Source organism: Syngnathus typhle, linkage group LG1 (assembly GCF_033458585.1).
Source record: "Syngnathus typhle isolate RoL2023-S1 ecotype Sweden linkage group LG1, RoL_Styp_1.0, whole genome shotgun sequence".
Classification (NCBI taxonomy): Eukaryota; Metazoa; Chordata; class Actinopteri; order Syngnathiformes; family Syngnathidae; genus Syngnathus; species Syngnathus typhle.
Genome location: NC_083738.1, coordinates 9799125 through 9811272, shown reverse-complemented (window position 1 = coordinate 9811272; position 12148 = coordinate 9799125). Strand labels below are relative to the sequence as shown.

Genomic DNA, 12148 nt, shown 5'->3' with positions numbered 1-12148 from the left:
TCTAAAAACAACAGCTATAAATAGTGATTACAAATGCATCATTGATAGCATATTATTGTTGAACATTCAATCGGTCTGTCAGCAGGTGTTTCCTCTAGTTACTTACATTCTGAGAACTACTGGTGCACAAACTGTCAATAACAGGATGTCGGTTCAACAGCAATTCGATGAGACCATCCATCAGAGAACTCTGTGAGCAGCTGGATGTTAGTTATTATGTTGCTGTTGTTTTTTAAACTCACTCTCCACGATCACAGATGTTAATTTAAAAAGTTTACTCTGACTGATGGGATGATATTTACTGACCGCTATGGCCTCACTTACTAGATGGACAATAACAGGAACCCAAGGAACTGCCACTGGTTTCAAGTGAAATTTACAATAGGGTATTTGAATTATGATTTCAGACAGGGGTTCTGGTTTCAAATTAGGGTTTGAGTTTCATCAAATAAGACTTTGAAGATTCGAGTTTAAAACAATAGCTAGGATTTCAAGTTTGGGTTTAAAGTAAATATGCAAGTTTCAAGCACTCAAAATGTAACCAGTAATTTAAAGGATTATAAATTTGACACTTTTTTTTTTAAAAGTAGGGTTTCAAACCTTGGTTAGGGTTTCATAAAACGGCTAGGGTTTCAAAGTAGGGGTCTGAAGACAAGGTTACAGATAAAAAGAGAGGCTTTCAATGTATATATATTTTTAAAATACTCAGGTTTTTTGGGTAAGGTTACAAGCAGCTTCAAAGTTTTGAATTGGGGTTTCAAACTAGTGGATTTTCAAGCAAGTGTTTGGATTTCAAATTTGGACTTCAATGAAGGATTAGGGTTCAAAAACACAAGTTAGGGTTTCAAATTTGGGTTTGAAATTAGACTTGCAAGCCTGATTAAGAGTTTCAAGGTTAACGTTTTAAATTATGTTTTTTAGCCACGATAAATGAATTCCAAGACTGGAATAGGTACTTTAAAACAAGGTTAAGGTTCTGGGTTGGGGGTTCAAATTAGGGTTTCAAGTCTGGGTTTAGACTCTAAACGGTCTCAGGGGTTGGGTTTTCAAGTAAGGGCTATAATTATAAAACTGATTATTACTGATCACAATATTATCGCAATTTGAGAATATCAAAGTGAAGAATAAATCGTCCTCGTTCCGAGCCGTCAATTTAATTTCCCTTCTGTTATCTACTACTATCTAGTGGCGTAATCTTGAAATACAGGCTCTCACTGATTGGTTTATATTGCGATGTGCTTGTCTCTGATTGGCCCTGGCCCATAGTGCCCTGAAAAACGTGTACTGTACAGAAACACACAAAGTTGGACATTCGTTCTAGCAAAACACTGGTTCCATCTCAAGTGGTCTTGAATCTTGAAATTTGAAAATCAAGTAGATGGTTGGGTCAATACGAACATAAAATAAAAATAAAATGTCATCGCTTTGATCGGAATGATACGAGAGGACTTTTCGCTTGTTGGTAGTTTCTTTCCGGAAGATAATAGCGGACGTACCAGCTTCTTCACAGAGTTTGCAATTCCCGTATTTGAAGAGTATTATTCTTACTTTTTATGTTAGTTTTGTGGTGCAACATGGCAAATTTTCGGACCATTGCGAGCTGTAAGTGTCTCCTTCTCGCGTTCGTGTTAAAGGCAGTGTGCGGCGACATTACGGATGGCAACGCAGAGCACCTTAAACGAGAACACTCGTTGATGAAACCTTACCAAGGTAGGAAGACATGAACTTTACCTCACTTGCTTGCTTTCCTTCACAACTCCAGACATAGTTTTAAACGTTGTTTTTTTCTGCCTCTGATATGCTTTATTCGGGAGTGTATCTTCTCCAACTGCTACTTGCATAATAAGTGTTTACGCGGTTGTTGTTTTTGTACTCATTGTGTAAATGTTAATAGCGCTGTGAAGGTAGTCAAAGGAAATGAACTGAAGACTGTGGAATCAAAGAAATCTACATACCCTTGTAAAAGTACTTAATTACTTCCATCATTAACCTGACCAATAACCCGGACAACTCAATTGAGGGGAAAAGGCTTTTGAGAATGAACGTACTGGTATAGAGTTGCATGGTTGTAATACTCAACTGCTTTAGAGTTGCATGGTTGTACATACCCTCTCATAACAGGGAATGTGGTTGTGTTTACCCAATGCCATTATAATGAATGTTAAATGATTGACTGTACAAGAGGCAATATGAGTTCTGCTATACATACTTGTTTTATGCTAAAATAAATAATCTTCCTCTACTTCTGTTAATAACATGGTAAGTTATTGAGAACGTTTATCATTTCATTTGTGAACTCACAAACTAATTTGACTAGACATCTTCACACAAGGATTTTACAAAACTGAACCAAACAGCAAGCATTTTTCTTGGTATGGCGCCGTGAGTGGCTGCCTCCCAGCAGTGTTCTCTCTTTTCCTCTTTATTTCCTTCTTTTCTCCTTTTTCTTTTTGTCCATTCGGCGATGCTGGTGCATTCTACCGCACCTCAGTATCTCTTCGGATCGGATATTTTATTTATTTTTTCTTCTTCCTGGGACCGGGATCATCGGTCGAGATCGGCGTAACTCTACGACAGCTTCCTGCTTATCCGGCCAGTGATGACCGGGTCCCTCGCCTTGGCCTTGCAGCCGCAACCCCTGTGGGGAGTCCGCTCCCCCGTGCTCGTCGGAACCAAGGACTTTAGCCATGCTAGCCTTGTGGTGACCATCTGCACGTGCTCCGACTGGGTGCCCGGGACGCTGCTCACGCGTTTGCCTGCTTTGTGATGTTTTTACTGATTCACGACCACGGTCCATTGGGCGCCGTTGAACTGGACTGCCCTTACACCTGTCGATGGACCCCGTGGAGGCTATTTTGTGTGTTTTGGGGTGTTGCTTGTATTGAGGGGTGCTGGTTGGCCGCTGTTACTTCAGCTTTGATTTGCTTTGATGGCTTTTATCTTGAGCACTTTCTGACTTTCTTTGAGAGCCTATTGAGTTGCGCTCATGCCATCTGTGTGTCTTTTGTATACCCACTCTGTGGTATGGATGCTGCTGGGGCCTGAATTTCCCCACCCCTGGGGATCAATAAATCAAACAAAGAGACACTTTGGATAGACCACATATGATGTGTTTGGATCTGCAAAGTTGTGCAGAGTAACAGTTTTGATTTATATTTAACCTCAATGTCACTTGAAACATAAATAGTGATGAGAGCCATGAGTGTGGCACAGACATTGTTGATTTTGTGACACGCGTCAGTGTTGTGATGTCATGTTTAATTATTTATATTATTTATACATCATATAGTTGTTTCTTTGCACTAGTTTTATGACTGACTGAATTATGGTTATATGAGGTTTCAAGTTTGGGTTAAAGTTTCAAACAAGTGTGGTTTTAGGTCTAAGGCAGGGGTCTCAAACTCAATTTACCTGGGAGCCACTGGAGATAAGAGTTTGGGGTCAGGCTGGGCCGCATCGTTGTTGTTTCTTTAGGCTCGTATAAAAACGTTTACACCCCTGTTATCAAAATGAATCCACAATTTTACACATTGTTCTGAACATAGCGTCTGCCTACTTCTTGCTGCTAGAGACCAGGCAACTCTCAAGTCAGGGTTGATATTTGAAATCAGCACACTGAACCTCACACTGCGTATTTCCAGCTACGTGGTGATTATTAGAATGTGTTGTGTTGTATTCACCAACCAGTTGTATGTTGTGTATTAGGCGTGGGCAACAGCCCGTCCAGCCAGTGGGACTTCTCAGGGAGCACGTTGGTGACCAGCTCCTACGTGCGACTCACTCCAGATGAGAGAAGCAGACAGGGATCCATCTGGAATACTGTCGTGAGCACCCTTTATTTGTTTAATAGTTAATCAAACTGGGATTCTCAAGTACAACACGCCAAAAAAGTAGAAAGTGATGGACAGATCTATATGCAACATCAGTGAAATTACTGGCAAAACATCACACTGAGATGAGAGTAAAGTGTTGTAGATTTTTTTTTCTGCACTGATTATGAATAAGCCCTTGTTTGTACTATGGCACATTTTAACAGTAATATTATTATTAATATAATATACATTGTATTATATATTAAATATTAATATAATATATTTCAATAATAATAATACATGTTAATAATAATAATAACAACGCTAATAATAATACAACCCTAAGTTAGGATGTTTTGTTAAACACATAAAAACAGAATACAGTGAAGCATGTTTTCTACTTATATTTAATTGAATACACTACAAAGACAAGATATTTAATGTTCAAATTGTTCCAATTGGCAAATTGCTCTATTTGGCAAAGATGAGCCGAGGTTCACTTTTTTGAGAACATGTGCATGACAAAATACCTTCATGTACAATGGCAAGGAATTTAGGATTCATCTACGGTTCATAATACCATTAAAAGGTCCAGAGGATTTGGAGAAATCACTGCATGTAAGCGACAACACGGAATTCAGTTCCCAAATTTTTATGGAAAGTTGTCCCCGGAAAAGGTGACGTCACACAGTGATGAACATGACCCTGACCCAGCTTTTTTGGAATGTGTTAAATGTGATTTGCGAATCCTTGTTTTCAGTTTTTTTATTCATGTTTAACTCAATTTCCCAACGTCATTGGAATTGAAATTGTAAAAAAGTAATATATACATGTATTTACAATAATATGATATGGAATGTAGTCATATATTTATTTTTTCTGATTTAAGAGTGTTAAATTCAGCAACAGGTGTTTTTTTTGTTTTTCTGAAACATAGCAGTAGATTACAATGCATGGTAAAATCCATATTGCGCAAGCGTTTATAGCTAAAACTTCTGATATAATTCAAAACAACCCTATAAGTAGTTTCTAGTTTTGTTATGAAACAAAGCGAAGGTTGGGCCAGTGGTTGTGAGGCTTTTTGTGTTTTTATTTTTTATGCAGCCGTGTTACTTGAAAGACTGGGAGATGCACGTCCACTTTAAAATCCATGGACTGGGCAAGAAGAGTCTCCATGGTGACGGCATCGCTTTCTGGTACACGAAAGACAGACTGCATGCAGGTAAGCATAGCTGCTGGTTTCGTAATTTGTGTAGCTGCTATTTACAGCGATCGAAGGTACGTTTTGAAAGCCTCATTAGATTTTGGCGTACCTGCATGCAATAGCGGGCGCATTGCATCACGTGACCGATGCTTTGTGACACTTCTGTAATACGTGCCCACACCCACACGTCGCAAATTGTTGCTACACTTACTGTGCAGTATTTCTTGTCATCAGTAATTAGTCATAAACTGTGATCACATACTCGGTTCTCTCCAGCTAGATTCCTCAATACAGATTGATTGACTTTTAGTGGATGCACAGACCACAAACGCCACTGTCAATTTTGGAATTCAATTGAACACCTACTGCCCGTTGACGGCTGGGATAGGCTCCAGCACACCCGCGACCCCCCGTGGGGACTAAGCCGTACAGAAAATGGTTGGATGGATGGATGGATGGATGGATGGATAGATGGATGGATAGATGGACGGACGGACATTATCTGGTTATTGAGCTCCATTGTTCCGCTTTGTTCTGCAAAGTAATAACTGCTACCAGAATTGGCCATGAAACCCATAAGAAAGTCCAACCTGCGGTCACTAGACTAGGTCATTGCTAGCGATAATCATGAAACACTTCAAAACATGCTCGCTCTTTGCTGGAATGACGTCACGTTATCGTAAATGGCGCTCGCAATTGCTCCAGTTATACGAATGTCATTTACAACCATGTCTTTCTTGTGGTGGTCATGAAAAGGTCTTCTTCCCCATTGCTTTTGAAGTAGCCACACAAACGTACTGCTGTGTCACGCTCTCTCTGCCTCCATCTTAGGCTCGGTGTTTGGTAACCACGATCAGTTTGTAGGCCTGTCCGTCTTTCTGGACACCTTCCGCAACGACCTGCAAGGCATGGACGTAAGTGTACGCTGCACGCCACCCTGCCAATGACCGCCTCCTCTGTCCTTAGGACCTGTCTTCTCTGACCACGCCATGTTCCACGGCCTGGCGGTTTTTATCGATACGTACTCAAACGATGACTCGGCTGACGTGAGTGCTGACCTTCTTGTCAGCATGCTGTCGCCAGTTTCATTTTTAAGTTAAAGCGCTATTCCATGTTTTCTTCTCATTCTACATTCTTGTCCACCTTTTTGGTTTGAAGCAGCCACTTAATGGTTATTTCCAAAGGTGCTATAGGACCTGTCTGAACCAGTTTGTCTTGCTTGGAAACCCCTGGCGCCAGAGCAGGTTATGTCTGCTGTAGGTTATAGTTCTTTATTTTGAGGTTTGAGGTTTCTCCACTAAATCAACATCGGGCCACTTTGGAACATCTTCCTCCTGTTCCGTAAACCCGTGATTATCTGACAGTTGCTTTTTATTATAGACCCCCCCCCCCCATTCTTTACAGTTAGTTGGATTGTGTGTGCATACGATATTAACATACCCCAATGTACTTTCTGCACCAAACTTGCGAGCATCCTGATTAGTCAATGTTGTTTGCAGATATGGAAAGGGGTCTATTTTCTGACATCTTACAGACCAAGCCAGTCACTGAATCATATGTTAGTGCATTTTTTGCACCATCAATTTGAAATAATGTCCTGTCTTTGTATAAGGAGTAAAACTTTGAATAGAATGTTTTTTGTAAATCTTATTCAGTTATTTGAAAAAGTTTTTGACTATATTTGATTAGTCGATTATCAAAATGATCATCAGAAAAGGAAATCCGGTGTCATTTGCTTAACAACATGAAATTTCGGGAAGCATGTCAGTCAAGACTCCACAAAAAAAACTCCACAAGACAAAATACAGCTATTCGGCTATTTTGATATGAAGCAGCCATTTCCAGGTGTCTAAATGAACTCAACTTAGAGATTTTGTTGCATGGTTCCTGGGTTCTACCGTGTTTCTTTAACCATTGCTATTTTTGTTCATGTTGCAACATCATCTCTCAGCATTTTCGCTTTTTCGATAAAAATTTTAAATCTGAATATGTCACAGTTTTAAATAAATCAACTCTGTCTGCTTATTGGTGTCCTCAGCGTTCCTTCCCGTACATTTCGGCCATGGTGAACAATGGCTCGGTGAGCTACGATCATGGCAAAGACGGACGCTCGTCAGAGCTGGGGGGCTGCTCGGCCGAGATCCGAAACCGAGAGTTTGACACCTACCTTGCTATTCGCTACTCCAAAGGGAGACTCACTGTATGTATTGTTTAACAACTCTATACTGGTGGAACATGGTAGTCTAGTGCTTTGATGCGGTGTCGCCGCCCTGCAGGTGATGGTGGACGTGGATGACAAGAACGAGTGGAAGGATTGCATCGACATCGGAGGCGTTCGTCTTCCCACGGGATATTTCTTTGGCGCCTCAGCGGCCACTGGAGATCTTTCTGGTTTGTCACTTTTACAGTAACATTTAAAAAAAAAAAAGAAAAAAGAAGAGTAAAGTTAGCATGCTTTCACGGTACAGTAAAGTATACTAATAAATATTTTATATTATGAGGAAAAATAGTCAACTAATAGAAACATTGAAAGAAAAAAACTCACATTACAAAAATGTTTACTATTACAAGACAAAATACAACAAAACAAAGAAGTTACAATGCTATGAACAGTAATGCAATATTAAAAAAAAAAAGGTTATGATTTTGCGTTCATGCTCAGCATGTGCGGAGACTACAAACAGTTCTGTGCATTCATGACGGAAGGCTACAGTGGGAACGTAGCCTTAGAGTTTTGCTTTGTACCTAATGAAGTAGGCGGTGTGTCTAACGTCTTTCCTCCTTCTGGTAGACAACCATGACATAATCTCAATGAAGCTGTACCAGCTGATGGTAGAGCATACTCCTGAGGAGGAGAACCTGGACTGGACCAAGATTGAGCCAAGCGTCAGTCTGCTTAAGTCGCCCAAAGGTTGGTCAGTGGGGACACCTGTGTGATGTTGGGGTTGGCCATATAAAATCTCAAAAACAGTCACAAAATTATAGTTTCCAATTTTTAGCCATTTTTCTTCACCATCGCTTGGGTGTGCTTCCTGACTTTATGTGGCTGCGGTATCAACCATTAACCAATAGAGGACGCTAATAGACTGTGAAAAGATCATGAGTTATTTGGATGCTGTAGAATGGAGTATTTGAACAAATTTGTATTTACAGCATATATAGTTAAATAGTGTTCTGAGTGCAACTATGCGTAGTATGTGGTTCCATTTTAAAACGTTTTACAGCCACAGTATCACCTTTAATTTAAGTTACACCGTCATTCATCTCATATACTGCCCCCAAAGGATAAATTTGTCATGGATGCTTAGCTGGTCCTGCAGTTTACAATCATCATTTATGTAACCAATGCTGGTGCAAGCTGCACACTTTAAACAAAGTTCATTTTAATGGGCTTTTCATTTGCACACATCTTGAGGAATTCAAGAGCAGTTAAAGCAGCTGGTTTCTGATGTGATATACTGTACAGGTATTGCAATTTGCATATGGTCCGATTAGTCGACTAATTGCAAAAACTATTGGGAATAGTGTTTTTATTATTTAATGGGCAATATGGTTTACCCCACAGACAATATTGACGACCCAACGGGAAACTTCCGTGGCACGCCATTGACAGGCTGGAAGGTGTTCTTGATACTACTGTGTGCACTGCTGGGCATCGTGGTGTGTGGCGTGGTGGGTGCCGTGGTCTTCCAGAAGCGGCAGGAGCGAAACAAGAGGTTCTACTGAGAGAAAGAGGCCTCGGGAGGAGCAGAGGAACAGCCACTGGGTGGAGGGAGAACTTGTGGTGAACTATTGAAGCACATTTTAATGTGAATCTTTTTTTTTTTTTGTCAAAAGAATGTACAGCTATGGAACCACTGCTCTTTTTTTTTTTTGAGTTGGGGCTGTTTTACTGCTTGTTTAAATGGCAACCTGGTTACCATGGAAACAGCACAACCATTGGTTCTGTCATTTTTTATTTTGTTGTTGAAATTCACAGGTCTTCTCAAACTCGTATATCCTCAAATTCAGCCGTTTACCTTTGATGTTGACCGTGAACCAAATCAACCGTTTTTCCATAGCATGTGATCAGGTGGAGTAAACGGCTTTTAATTGTTCACCGGGACATAAACCACTCTAAAATGTGTGAAGAAATGCTCTGATCGCCTTCTAAAATGCCTCATAAACATGAATGTTGTTAAAGCTAAACAAAATTAATTGCCTTGCTTTGAGCCAAATTGGCCATCATTCCATTGCTTTAATTGTTCAAATTGGGTAAGGCGTCACAAACATTATGATTGATGTCTTCCACCTGAAATGCTTGGGTTTAACAAGCAGTAAAGAGTCTGCGCATTTTCGCAAATTCTTCCAATTGACTCACAAGTGACCGATTTTGACTCCGTTAAAATGGCAGAAGAAAAAACGAGCATTTCTATCAAAGTGTAAACAAGTTTAGCAAACATGTTTAAATGTAATGTCTGGTAGGAAAAAAATGACCTGTTTGTGTTACTAAATTGAATTGTGTGGCTGTGTACTGTATGTTTGGTTACTGAATGTGAGAAATAAAATATTTGACAGCAGCATCTATATAAATTGGTTTAATTGCCCCTACACGGATACTGTAGGTCTGTAGAAATGGGATGATGAATCGGATCTGCTGTAACTAGGCCTACTGAAGAAATCCTGAGTTTTGTTTAAATGTAGTAGGTCTCTATTTTACTAACACACATAGGAAGAGTTGTTCCATGTGCTCAAAAAGCATAAATTCATGTCCAGTATTTTGTGTTTGTTTTACTTGAGTGTTTCTGGAGAACTACGCATTTGTCTCACATTCAAGGATCTTTTACATGAAAATAAAATTCAGGTGAGGCCAAATGTAGGTGTACAGTTCCAATGTATGGTGATTATTTTCGAGTGTTCAACTTAAATTCTTTGTTGTTGAAGGCATGCACATATTTTGTTGATATTTAAAATGACAAGTCTGTCTTACATCTGTTTTTTTGCTGATAACTCCACTGAATGATATGACGGTGTTCTTCCCACCGTTACCTGGCTCGCTTCACAGACAGCTGTCATGTCTTGTTTCAAATATTTTGAAGATCACAAGTACCGTAATTTTTGGACTATAAGTCGCACCGGAGTATAAGTCGCACCAGCCATAAAATGCCCCAAAAGTGAAAAAAAAAAACATATATACGTATATAAGTCGCTCCTGAGTATAAGTCGCCCCCCCCCCCAAACTATGAAAAAAAACGCGACTTGTAGTCCAAAAATTACGGTAGTAGTTTTTCTACTCCTTACCCTGTTTGTGTCATGTATTAACATTAATGCATCCGATTCAAACTGTAAGACTATTATTCTAATTTTAAAGCATCTTTTTGATCATCGTTATCAATACAGAAATGCACAACATTCTTAATTGGCATGTTCAAACATCATGGCCAATCAGGATCTTCTGTTCTCAGTAGAGCGGGCACAGACACACTCTTTTGCAGAGATGTGCAATTTATCATAACTGTAGGACGCAGAGGTACTTTTATTACTAGTCTTCTGTCTGTTTGGACTAAATGCATATAAAGTAGAAATTCTAAAAGTCGCGTGCTTCCCACACGATTCTGTCCATCAGCGCAGGTCCCTCGAGGAGGCGGGACAAGCAGCCGTCAGTCATGTCAACTGAGGCTTGACGTGCGTGCGCGTTTTTCTATACTCAAAAAGCAGAGAGCAAGAAATACTTAACACAGAAATAGTGTCAGAAACTGGCTGTAGTTTCCAATTTGCACCAGAAGAGGGTGCTAATACACTGTAAAAAAACGTATGCAAACATACAGAGGCAGTACGGACTGTCTAGTCTCCCAAAAGAATTTGAGACAACCAATCTGTTTAGCGACGCTACGTTTGCTAATCAGATACGTATTTTTAAAGTTTAGAATGTTTTGATTAAAACTTACAGCTTTTTATTTATTTATTGTTGAATAGACAAGGCTCGACAACGCTTGGTTGGTTGGTTGGTTGGTTGGTTGGTTGGTTGGTTGGTTGGTTGGTTGGTTGGTTGGTTGGTTGGTTGGTTAAAACATTAAAATCCTAACCCTGATCACAATCACCGAAAAAAATACTCAACATCTGGTAATGTTTCATTTTGTGTCACTATTTTTTTTTTCTCCAATCCTGACAAACAATGCCACAATTACCTTAATCTGGGTAGAGCCCAGGCTTCCCTCTCCCCAGCCACAATTCTTCTGAGAGATCCCAGTTTCCAGGCCAGTCAAGAGACATATTATTTCTCTAGTGTTTCTTGGGTCAGCCACGTTCGTGGTTCACTAAGCTTCTCGTCCTATCTCTAAGAGAGACCCCAGATGCCCTGCAGAGGAAACTCATTTTGGTCGCTTCCATCCGGGATCTCGTTCTTTCGGTCAAGACCCATAGCTTGTGACCATAAGTGAGGGTAAGAACATAGATTGAGCGGTAAATAAAGAGCTTTGCCTTTTCAAAATGTTTTGGACAACGCCTGCACTACATACATACCACACACTACCAAAATAAAAACAACTGATTAAAAATGTCATTCACAAATAACTCCACTTTATTTTTGGGCTAGTCTTACCTTGAATACACATTGCGATCAGATCAATTCTTGGTTGATGCATCATGGCTCCAGATTGCTACAATGACACATTTTAGTTTTGTTCCCTCCAGTTGAAAAATTGTGTGTATTATGATGCTTTGAATAGTGTCAGCATGTAGAAATTGTGGTTTATTGACGATTGAGGTGCACGGCAAGGAATAAGCAGCTTTGCCAACACAGGAATTTAATCTGAGAAATAATGTTTAAATGCAAGAGCAAGCAGAAGATAAAAAGGCATCAAGCTTATCATTTGTTGAATGTGTCATCTGCTTGTTTTTTTCCCCAGAGTAACAGTGGCTATGTACCTGTCAACAATTGAGGCAGAGCTTCACTCCAAATCCTGCAATCAGACGTGTTAATCAGATAACAATGGCAAAGCCTTTTGCGCACCATGAAATTAGCATCAGCTCAGGTGGCAAGGAGCTAGCGCCCGTGGGAAGGAAAAGGACTTTTGTTCACCGCAAAATAACGGCACCAACTCGATTAGCCGCCTTCAAAGACGTTTAATCACTGAGTCTGAAAAGGAAGGAG

The 12148-nt window shown here is 40.0% G+C and overlaps 1 protein-coding gene across 2 annotated transcripts; it reads left to right on the top strand.

Annotated features, from left to right (window-relative positions):
* Positions 1 to 1306: 1306 nt before the first annotated feature.
* Positions 1307 to 9889, top strand: lman2 (lectin, mannose-binding 2). 2 transcript variants are annotated; one of them, XM_061284585.1, is made up of 8 exons: positions 1307 to 1710; positions 3706 to 3824; positions 4917 to 5034; positions 5983 to 6062; positions 7055 to 7216; positions 7293 to 7407; positions 7808 to 7927; positions 8582 to 9889. In XM_061284585.1, exons 1-8 carry the CDS (start codon positions 1554 to 1556, stop codon positions 8740 to 8742), a joined length of 1032 nt encoding a protein of 343 aa, XP_061140569.1. In that variant the 5' UTR covers positions 1307 to 1553; the 3' UTR covers positions 8743 to 9889. The 2 variants fall into 2 exon arrangements, with proteins under 2 accessions (XP_061140569.1, XP_061140560.1); XM_061284576.1 differs by lacking the exon at positions 5983 to 6062 and adding an exon at positions 5848 to 5930.
* The last annotated feature ends 2259 nt before the right edge of the window (positions 9890 to 12148 follow it).

What these genes read in the sequence shown, in the direction of transcription:
- lman2 (XM_061284576.1), top strand. Translation starts at nt 1,554, where the DNA reads ATGTTAGTTTTGTGGTGCAACATGGCAAATTTTCGGACCATTGCGAGC. An exon ending in ACTCCAAAGGGAGACTCACT is followed by an intron (nt 7,217 to 7,292) that starts GTATGTATTGTT and finishes GCCGCCCTGCAG; the next exon opens with GTGATGGTGGACGTGGATGA. An exon ending in TCTGCTTAAGTCGCCCAAAG is followed by an intron (nt 7,928 to 8,581) that starts GTTGGTCAGTGG and finishes TTTACCCCACAG; the next exon opens with ACAATATTGACGACCCAACG.